General features: G+C 39.5%; 1 protein-coding gene across 2 annotated transcripts; it reads right to left on the bottom strand.

Annotated features, from left to right (window-relative positions):
* Window positions 1–5,140: 5,140 nt before the first annotated feature.
* On the bottom strand, window positions 5,141–8,985 carry RPL22L1 (ribosomal protein L22 like 1). 2 transcript variants are annotated; one of them, XM_045502999.1, is made up of 4 exons: window positions 8,869–8,985; window positions 7,173–7,265; window positions 6,886–7,007; window positions 5,141–5,402 (listed from the first exon to the last, which is right to left on the bottom strand). In XM_045502999.1, the coding sequence occupies exons 1-4, from the start codon at window positions 8,875–8,877 to the stop codon at window positions 5,258–5,260; spliced, it is 369 nt and encodes a 122-aa protein (XP_045358955.1). In that variant the 5' UTR covers window positions 8,878–8,985; the 3' UTR covers window positions 5,141–5,257. The 2 variants fall into 2 exon arrangements, with proteins under 2 accessions (XP_045358955.1, XP_045358954.1); XM_045502998.1 differs by having other exon boundaries at window positions 8,360–8,900.
* Window positions 8,986–11,288: the final 2,303 nt, after the last annotated feature.

The raw sequence follows: 11,288 nt of genomic DNA, 5'->3' as shown, positions 1-11,288 counted from the left end.
AATTGAGATAGTAGATCCTGACTCCCAGGTCTGGTTTTTTTGAATCACACAAAAATCTAGGACAGGGAAAAACTTTAGAGAGTACCACATCTTGTGGGGGAGGGGACATATGCTACTTTCAAGGAGGATGCATGTCTTAAAAACCTTATTTAATATTGTAAGTTTATATTTAGGAGATTTAAAGGACCTTACTTTGTTGTGTTTTGGAATAGACATACCAAAAAACTGGGGCGCCTGGGTGGCTCAGCGGGTTGAGTAACCAACTCTTGATATCCGTCCATGGTCCCAGGGTCGTGGGAACAAGCCCGGTGTTGGTCTCCGTGCTGAGTGTGGAGCCTGTTTAAGATTTTCTCTCTCTCTCTCTCTCTCTCTCTCTCTCTCTCTCTCTCTGCCCCCGTCTGCCCCTCCCTTCTCTGCTTGCGTGTACACACACACACTCGCTCTCTCTCAAAATAAATAAATAAACTTAAAAAAAAATACCAAAAAACCTTGGTTGGTGTGGATATTTATAGGCATCAGCCATATCATGGGGAGGGCAATCAGACCCGAGCAAGGCAACACGACGGATCGATGTTCATCAAAAGGAGGCAGGGTTACTAAACCGAGAAATGCCGGCCTATTTACAACCACTTCTTTACACACAGATGCAGAGACTCAGGTGGCAAAGAGGGGTTGTCTGAGGTTGCATAGCCAGTAGTCAGCAAGGCAGAGCTCTCAACCCCCAGATCAGTGCTCCTCCTCCGCCCCATGCCTGACCATGGCCTTGGGCGGGGAGGAAGTGGCCCTGCCCCAGGGCAGGGGAAGCACTGGGTCAGGACTGAGAGGTGGATGGCACAGCGAGATCCTGGGGCAGCCAGTTCATCCGAGACTCGGTTTCCTCATATGCAAAATGGGGAAGATAATATTCTGCCACACAGGGCTGGTGATGGATCAAAAAAGAGGAAGAGAAAGCCCTTTACAAATGGCACCACTGTATTTAAAAGTGGCCCTTCTGGCATTTATATCATCCAACCACACTAAGGCTGCAAATGTAGACAGTTGCAACCACCTCAGCAGCACCACGGGAAGGATTTCCAGACAAGTAGGAAAATCAATGCTAATCCAGGCTTCCTGAGTACTTTGTAATCAGGGGTAACCGTGTAAGTGGGTAGCCACATGGGAAAAAGAAAGGTTACATTGGATTTACTTTTCAAATTGTAAACCAGGATAAATTCAAAATAGAACATAGACTTAAAGTTTAAAAATGAAACCATACCAGCATTAGAAGAAAACATGAATTCTTCTGCAACTTAAAAATGGGAAAACTTTTCCAACCATGGCTCAAAATCCTGAAGTAATAATCAGTAAAAGATTAACAGATTTAATTACATAAAAATAAAAATAATGCTTCTAAAGCAACAAGACAAAAGCAAACACCATAAGTATGGGGAAAAAAACAAATGACAAACTGAAAAGAAACTGTGCAACATACATCACAGACAAGAGTTTAATAGCCTTAATATACAGGGAGTGCCTAAAAATAAAAAATAAAAAGACCAAGAATCCTATGTATGCCCTAGAGATAACAAACAGGCAATGGTCCTTTATTAACTTATTAAGTGGCATTTATCCTCACTCATAAGATAAATGAAAATTTAAACTATCCTGAAAACAATGTCTCACTTATCAGATAGACCAAAAAAACCAAAATGGACAACATAATCTGTTGCTAAGTCCATGGGAAAATGGGCATTTTCATACACTGCTGGTAGAGAGGATAGTGTGTGTGAGCAGGGGGTATAAAATGGTACAAACCGCATGGGGGGAAATTTGGCAATATATATTGAAATTACACATTCATTTATCTTTTGACCTGAGTGTCACTTCTTGGGATCCACTCCAAAGATTTAATGGCAAAAATAAGAAAAGGCGTGTGATGGAGGCTTTTCACTGCAGCACTAATTATAGTAGCAAAAGTTTGGAAACAATTCAAATGTCTATCAGTAAACAACTGGTTGAATAAACTATATATATATATATATATATATATATATATATATATATATATATATATATATGTTATTTTGAGAGAGAGTATGTGAGCAGAGGAGGGGCACAGACAGAGGGGGGCAGGGGGAGAGGATCCCAAGCAGGCTCTGCATGGTCAGCACAGAGCCCAACACAGGGCTTGAACTCAACAACCATGAGATCATGACCTGAGCCAAAATCGAGAGTTCTACACTGAGCCAACCGGCACCCCTAGTCTTCTTTAAATATACTTTGTTTGGGACTTTGGAACCTTGTAAACATTTTACACAATTATAAAATAGAAAAAGATTTTAAGTGAACTTTTTAAAATCAAAAGTAAAATGAAACAAATGAACCTGTATGTCGAGTTTGTGCCCAAACCACAGAGAGATGAATCATTTCTAGTGACTTTAAAACACAGGACTTTGTTCATTCCTAGTGGGATATACAATAAAGACAAGAAGAACTGCAAAACAATCTTAAATTGCAAAGTATATTAAGGGTAGTAATATTGGTTTTGCTTTTGGTGACTATTACATATGTATTGTGAGGTAAAGCAAATAAATACTTGTGTTGGTGTCACTGAAATTTTCAGCATAGAGAAAGGAAATAGGACTATACAATAGATGACGTAAAAACTGTCATGGTAAATTTGAATTGGACGTATCAATATAAATTTTATTATTTTGAAAAACAAGTTTTTTGAGAGCCAGCTGCATATTGCAGTATCAGAAAGAGAAACACTTGTCTTTGGGAAACTTATATACCAGTGGAGGAAGACAGAGAGTAAAGTAAAATGCCTATGGTACATGGTAAATAGTAGGAGAAAAATAAGAGAGATAGGGAATTACGGGAGTGTTGCACTTGTAAACAGGGCCAGGAAAGGCTTTACTGAGAAGAGCTCAGAGTAAAGACCAACTAGACATCTAGGGGAGAAGCATCCAGGCAGGCACAGGGGCGAGCAGAGTAAGCCCTGAGGCAGGAGTGCCTCTGGTATATTCAGGAACAATAAGGAAGTCTCTGTGACCTGAGCTGAATGTGTGGTGGAGAGAATGAGGTGACACCTCTGAAAACCACTCTCCACAACATAAAGATCTTTTTCGAAATGTGGATCGCATTGTATCACATTAGTTTATTTAAAATTCAGTAGCTTCCCATTGCTCTCAGGATAAAAGAAAACATGCATTTCTGTCCTGCATGGGGCTGGTTTCCACCTACCTTTCCAAATTCTCCTCATAATCACGACTCTATTCCAGGTAGACTCTACACTAACCAGATTCTCAATGTCCTAATTTTACCTATGCTGTTCTGCCTGAAACACCCATTTTCCTTTACCCAGCTAATACCATGTCTGTTCTAGGTTAGCTCAAATACTTCCTGTTACCTTCTTTGACTAGATCAAATCCCTTTTATAAACGCCTCTCCTCTGTTGTACTCAAGTTTTTATGGGATTATCTAGTCAGTTTCCCTCACCATACTAGAGTAGGCTGTTTTTACTCCCTTGTATCCACAATGCTCAACAAAGGAAGCACAGTAGGATCTTGGTAACTATTGGTAGAAAACACGAACAATTCAAACAAGGCAGTTAAGAGGTTATTACTATTGTCAGGAAAAGAACAAAGGAGTTGTTGTACTAGGGTAGTAGGTTAATAATATTAGGGACCACTTCAAGTTCTTAATAATCAAGAGAATTAACATTTAAAAATATTTTCGGTTTATTTTGAGAGGCAAGAGCAGGGGAGGGGCTGAGAGAGATGGGGACGGCATCCAAAGCAGGCTCTATGCTGACAGCAGCAAGCTTGATATAGAACGGTGAGATCTCACCAGGTACAGTGAGATCATGACCTAAGCCCAAGTCAGATGCTCAACTGACTGAGCCACCCAGTAGCCTTTTTTTAAATGTCTGAGAGAACAGTGGAGGGGCAGAGAGAAAGAGGGGGACAGAGGATCCCAAACAGGCCCCATGCTGACAGCAGAGAGCCCGATATGGGGCTTGAACTCATGAACCATAACATAAGATCATGACCTGAGCCAAAGTCAGACACTTGACTGAGCCACCCAGGCGCCCCAAAATAATTAACATTAATTATTCCAAACATTCCCAAACCAATTAAGTAAATGTGTACATCAGGTTGTTATAGTCAGGATGCTATTTTTGCAACATGATTCTACTGGTATCAGGGCCTGTGTTCCAAGTACTTGAGTTACCACCTTCAGGTTAGAAAAGGAAAAAGACACATTACTTAGGACCACTGGAAAACAAGAAAATTGGTATGGCTCTAGTACCCCCATTCCAGTATTTTCTCCTGCAATCTCAATTTTACCAAACCATTCTGCTTTGCTCAAAGACTACTTTATTCGGGGGAAAGGGTCCATCCACTGAGAACTAATCAACAGACAACCACTTTTAGAATTACCAGTAAGGAGGTGTCAAAGAGGGGACAAGATTCTAACTGGCTAAGTAAATTATTCAGACAAGGAACACAAAAGCAGATTTAGTGGGTAAGAGATCAATGGTTCTGACTTGGAAGGTTTTGAGATTCTAGTGCTTACAAGGCATCTGGTTTGAGATGTCAAACAGGCAATTAAACATTGGTTTAGAGCAGTGCCCTGCTCACGCATAGTTTTTATGTAAATTAGGAGTCCGCATCCTCTGAAGCGGAAGGCACAAGTGCTTCTGCACAAGTGCAAGAACTATTCTAGGCGCTCAGAATTGCCATTTTCAAAATGTACAAAAATGTTTAAGACTGTCAAGACAATTTAAAATATTTCACTATATAATCATACACAATACTGCCCTTCATTATTTCCTATGCATCACTACATACTTTGAGGACACCCATAAAAGGAGTAAAACTTCAGAAATCCTGGAAAACAAAAAAAAATTCTACCAGCTATATGCAATTTAAATACTGCTCAGGAGTACCAGGGGCGCTCAGCTGATTAGGAGATTGAGCCCTTCTTAGGGCTCTGTGCTGAGCCTGCGTGGGATTCTGTCTCCTCTCTGCCCCTCACCCCATCCACACTCTCTCAAAATAAGTAATCTTTAAATACTGCTTACAAAAACCATCAAAGGAAAGGCCAGAATCATGTAAACATACACTTAAAACAGAAGAGGCAGAAGCTTAACACACAGGGTACAGTGTTTTTTATTCACCAATAAACTAAAAGTCCATTTCTAGATGTTTCTTTCCTTTGCATGCTTCATTTGTTTTATTAGCGAGCAAAACCCTATAAGAGGCTGCCTTATCTAGTCTTCAGATTCAGAACCATCTTCATCTTGACTAATCTGGAAGTAACGAAGTTCGTAAGTCTCCTTGTCAGATGCAACCACACGTAGCCAATCACGAAGATTGTTCTTCTTAAGGTATTTCTTGGTAAGATATTTCAAATACCTGTAAGATAAAAACATGAATTTCATTAGGAAACATAATTATCTACCATGCACAGGATTATCATATAAGACATGCAGTTGTATCCATCTTTAATGTTCCCTCCAAAATATTTCATTTGTATCAAACACTGTGGAAGGTTGCTGGGGACAGAAGAATAATTAGGCAGCTTCTCAACCCCAATTAGAATCAGTTCATGTCCTACAAACCCTATTCTCCCACCTCCCTAAAATAAACGTCCTTTACATTGAAGCTAAAGAGAGCCACAGTAGCTTGCTCTTCAGTTTTACTGCAATAACAAGATTGCGTTTTAATTAAATACATAATCTCATTAGGGTGCCTGGGTGGTTCAGTCAGGTAAACAACTGACTTGATTTCGCTCCAGTCATGACCTCAGGGTTCTGGAATAGAGCCTGGTGGAGGCTGCTTGGGATTCTCTCTCCTCCTCTCTCAAAATAGATGAACCTAAAAGATCAGCACACCTGCAACTAGCATATGGCTCAGTTCTTACAAAAAACTTTCAGCATGGTCTCATTTCATCACTCCAGCCACTCTCTTCCATTTATGCTTTACAGTAATTCTGAACTACCAAGCATTCCTCAAGCTTCTGTTTTTCTTTCTTAATGCCGGTCCCTCTGGCAGGAATTACATCATTCGACTGGCAACACTGCTGATCTCAGGTTCTCTGCAAATTCTTAGCCCGATCTCTACCTTCAACACAGCTATTATAGCACTGCATTTTACAATTATGTGCCTATTATAAGATCCCTGAGAATATTACGTTTTCACCCCTGAATCCCTAGTGATTAACCAAACAGCTAACAAGCGTCACTACTTTAGTCCAAGCCACTACCATCTCCTCTATTCTCACATTAAGTTTGTTGTCTTCAGCTTCACTTCTCAACTACTTAATACTGCACTTCACTGTCTCCACTAGAATTTAAGCTCCTTTGGTGGTAGGTACTTGGCTTCTTGGCCCACTGCTGGGCTATCCAATCCTACAAGAGTGCTACCATATAAATTTGTTGAGTAAATTAAATGAACCTCTACCTGCCTATGCTAAACCAACCACCAAAACCTTTAAATTATATATATACGAAAACATTTACCTTAAGCAAATTGAGACATTACTTTCAAGTTACACATTAGACATATTTCTTGCAACATATTCTAATATTAAATCATCTAACATCATTAAAGCTTATATATAATTTGGATTTCAGGGACTATAATGTACTGGACAGGAGCCTATATTCCAGCAAAAATTTATGCTTACTGACAACCAGCCTAAGTAATTGGCCCAGTTACTGAATATATTTTCCATTCACACAGGCTATTAGGAACTTCAAAACACTTTTCATGTGCATCTCTGAACGTATCAACACATCTATCCCTGAATATGAAGAGAAAATATTAGGATTACGTATTCTGTAATATTCACAATTACCATCATTTCACTAAAATATTATGGGAAACAAATACCAACCTTTTAGAGAACTGTTTCTCAGAAACAACTGTGATTTTATTCTTGATGCGTTCAATGTGAACAACATTCCCCAGATTTCCAGTTTTTCCATTGACTTTAACCTTCTCCCGTAGAAACTGTTCCTATTTTAAAACAGAAAAAATGCAAAACTAGGGAAGAAAACCCTAGATTTTCACTAGGGAAGGTACCCTAGGAATAGAGCTTAGGTTAAAATCAAGAATTATATACTTAAATCATTAAGCACTCTAATACAATGATAAAAACAAGCCAAGGAGAGTGATACTTACAAAATTTCCAGAATCAAAAATTCCATCTTCTACTGGATGAGTAAGGTCCAAATTAAATTTCCAGGTTGACTTCTTAGGCTTCTTATCTTTCTGCTACAGATAGTTAACATAATTAGGACTAGTCCATTCACTCATTTTTATATTGCAAAACTTTAAAATCTGTTATCAGCCCAAAGATGCACAGTGTACTGTGATGTCATATTATGAAATGGTGCAAAATTGTAAAAAGTCGCTGAATTTATCTATTGGGTATACCCCTTTTTCTTAGTCTGTCAGAAAAGGGGTACACTCCTTAACTTGTTTAAACCGGGTTTTTGTGAAATCCAATGGTAATTCTCCCTGTTCACCATGCAAGCGTCTCAAAAGTGCAAAACTCAAGGAAGCATGAAGCGTATGGGTAGCCACTATTAGTTCTCTGAATGAGAAAATTCCAAAGAATCCTATATTTACAACTGGAAAAGATTAATAAGAGAATCAATTTACTTTCTACTGTAAATTAAAATTAAACCACGACCTGGGGTTGGTTTGAACCTCTAACCAAGTCTATTCTGTTCCAATTATCAAGAAAAGTTTTATGGGCTTTTAGTATTTTCCGGGTCACTGATGTTCAATTTTAAATTATCAGGTACGATTTACTATAGGCCAGGCCCTATGGGAAACAGGTAGTATACACCACTTTGCCCAAGCTCAATTATACACCAGAACAGGATACTCTATCCACTCAAGCCTACAGAATTAAATCATTATTGTGTTATAAGAGAGAGGAAGGAGATATTTAATCCAAGTATGTAATTTAAAAAACATATGTAACTTTAGTTTGCCATACCCCAAACTCAGAATTATCACATAATCAGGCTGTACAAGTAAAACGTTGCTCTGGCTACTATCAGTATACATTAGGACAATGTCCTAAAAACAGACAAATCAGTATTCATCAGAGGATGCATCTCCAAATTAGATCCACCCGACGGATACCAAGTACTAATGCCAGTTTGCTTTTTAGGTAGACGAGTAACTTGCACAAAAAAAAAAAAAAAAAATCCCCTCCAAAACTTAGAACTGGTAAATTGCCGACGTATACCTACCTTTTCAAATGCTCTTTAGACTGGTTTTGGTATCTGATTCCCTTATTAACAACGTAAATAAGATCTTTTCACGTTTTATCTGCCTAAAGTCGTGACTTTTACCTTTAAAAAATATTCCTTCATGAAGTAACAATGACAATTCTTCCTTGAGTCCTAAAGTTCTCTGAAACTTTTGTAGCCTCGGAGCTCCCTCCGCGCTGGCGAGGCTATCAGACCGGCCCGATTACCCACATTTCTTTCCTGGTGCAAACGAATAGGACAGCATCGGCATTTCCAGAAGCGAGACTGAAAAGAAAAAGGCCCCAGTGCTGTCCTACTACCCTTGTTCATCGTCGTGCCTCCTCCTTCCTTGCGCTGCCACAGCCACCCATCCCAAGCCAGTTCCGGACGGGGCTCGAACTCTACTAGACCGCATGGCAGTCTCCAGGAGTCTCGAAAATAACAACTTGTAATTTTAACAACGTGCTTGTGTTCCTGACCTAGTCTCCATTTCAACTCTTCCTTTATCTCGAATGAGAGGTCCCCAACTCGCAAAATTTTTGTAGATGTAAAAATCATCTACACCGGGGTAACACCCAAAGAACGCGCCCACCCAAAGAACGCTCACTCACCGGCGCCATCTTCAAGGCCAACCGTGGGATCAGAGAGAAAGCTACAGGCGCGCGTCACGTATTTATAGCAAAACGTGCTGCGTCACGCGCTGAGAACGTACGCTCGCTGCCTCCCGGAAGAGAACGTGTGGAGGCCGGTAACCCAGGAAACTGGGGCGTGGCCAGGGTGGATAGGTTTCCTACGCAGTCAGGTTTCCCGGCAGCGCCGGCTAGTGGCCATTGTAAAGTAATTCACGATTTTCCGCTAAAGACAACACTAAGCCACGGACCTCAGAGGTCTCTGCAGTTCCTGGGAGGTCGCTCTCAGATAAACACAACCGAGGGATGCAGGAATCGTCTTTCATTGATCACCTAGATCTTCTTTCCAATCAGGGCAAGACAATGTCTCAAGGTGTTTTGGGATCTTCTGTCTTATATTGTAATTACAATTATGCAGAGAAAAAGTTACGCCTGTATTCATGTTTCGTCTGTGAGTCTTGTTTACTAAATGACTGTTGAGGGAAGTGTTTCAGGGAGCCAAAATAAATTGGGTTCTTGAGGAAAAAAAGCTTCTAAGAGAAAAAAAAAAAAGGATTGCTCTCACTTGTTCACTTGTAGAGTGTGATTTAATTTTATCATGGGTTTTAGTTAGCCCTGTGTAGAAACTAAGATGGAGTCACTCTTGTGAGGCAGAACTTAGGTCAAGCAGTGATGTAAGCGGCCAAGGGCAGTGTAGGTAAGACCAGGTACCTTCCAAGCCAGTACGACTGACCACACCAAAACTGATAACCAGCAGAACCAGAGGAGGTCTGGTTGAATCCCTTTAAAAAGGAAGGATTTTTGCAGCAGACTGTCAAGACTTTCCAGATGCTGACCCTTTCACCTCTGACCACACCAAAAAGGCGACTACCCCAAAGGTTCTGCCTAGATGGTGTCTGGGCAGAACAGAGATCCTTCGCTGCTTGAACATAATAAGCAGCAAGTGCTGAGAGCTGGCCTAGACCCAAGGGAGGCCTTATCATAACTCCACACTCAGAAAATGATTGCAAGTTTAGTTCATTAATTTCCTACCTCTTGTTTTATCTTGTTGTGTGCTTGCCTTGTGCTTTAATTTGTGTGATGGGTAAGAAACCGAGTTAAACGTGAAATGTCATTGAGTTTGGAATCCTGAACCTGATTTACAATTTAACTTTGCTTTATGATTGAATAAAGCTGATATTATGGACACAACTCATGTGTGCACCTTCATAGCATGCCCATGATACCCTAGGGCTCCTGACTTCCATCCAAAATGCGTCCCAATTAAAGTTCAACAAATATTTGCTGAGACCTAACTACTAAAATGCATAAAGCACATGAGGGTGAATGTGGGGTGGGGACAGTTTTGATGACAAAAGGAAAAAATAGTCTTTGAACTTTGAAGAATTGTAAGTTGACAACAGATCAGAAAAATGATATCCTTCTCAATATTTTGCAATTTGTTTTACAGAGGTGAAACTATCATACTGGGAGCCAGAGGTATGGATGGGGGGACTTTTGTTGTTAATATTCAGAAAATTTCCTAGAAAGTAACAACTGCATATATTTTTTAAAAATTTGTTTAAAATTTATTTATTTTTGAGAGAGACAGAACATGAGCAGGGGAGGGGCAAAAAGAGAGGGAGACACAGAATCCGAAGCACGATCCAGGTTCTGAGCTGTGAGCACAGAGACTGATGTGGGGCTTGAACCCATAAACCCTGAGATCATGACCTAAGGTTGGATGCTCAACCGATTGAGTCACCAAGGTGCCCCTATTTTTTATGACAGTGGTTAGTCATAGTGGAAACTATGCTCTAGTAAAGCATACAATGTGTAGGATCTGAATATAACTATTGAATTCCTCGGAGAAATCCATTTCAATATTTTTTTTTTTTTTTTTTTTTTGGTCGTTTGCCTCAAGAACCAGAATTTCTTTCTCAAAGATTAAGGGGAAAAAAAAAAAAAAAAAAAAAGGAAATTGGCATTTTCTCCTTAAGGGCTGCTCAGGCTGTAGAGCAGAAATTATCCTTGCAGTATTGGGTATTTTGAAAATAAACTGTTAATTGATACACTATTTTATTTCTGTTGTTTTTGGCAGACTTCCATGTTATGACTGAAAAACGAAACAAAGAAATAAACAAACAAACAAAAAAAAACCCTTTAGGAACTATTAAGTCATTTGTACACAGGAGATATTAAAATGTGCTTCAAACTAGCTAGTAATCTCTAACTAAATTGAAACCATAGTGGAAAAAAAAAGACTTCTCTAATTTTTTAATGCTGAAAAGAATATTAACTAGAAATGTGCAGATGGTAAGATTAAATATTGTAAATAACATAGTATTTCCCAAATTTTACATATGAACTATAAACACTCAATGCCTGTCAACACCCCCTCCCAGACAGTTCTTACTTTGAAA

The sequence above is a fragment of the Leopardus geoffroyi genome, chromosome C2 (genome assembly GCF_018350155.1).
Source record: "Leopardus geoffroyi isolate Oge1 chromosome C2, O.geoffroyi_Oge1_pat1.0, whole genome shotgun sequence".
Classification (NCBI taxonomy): Eukaryota; Metazoa; Chordata; class Mammalia; order Carnivora; family Felidae; genus Leopardus; species Leopardus geoffroyi.
This window is presented reverse-complemented; position numbering and strand designations above follow the sequence as displayed.

Excerpts from the sequence above, each read along its gene's own strand:
- RPL22L1 (XM_045502998.1), bottom strand. The coding sequence starts at position 8,380 with ATGAAGGAATATTTTTTAAAG. Across the intron at positions 7,008-7,172 it reads TTTTTGATTCTGGAAATTTT|GAACAGTTTCTACGGGAGAA; the intron begins GTAAGTATCACT and ends GTTTTAAAATAG. Across the intron at positions 5,403-6,885 it reads GAGAAACAGTTCTCTAAAAG|GTATTTGAAATATCTTACCA; the intron begins GTTGGTATTTGT and ends TTTATCTTACAG.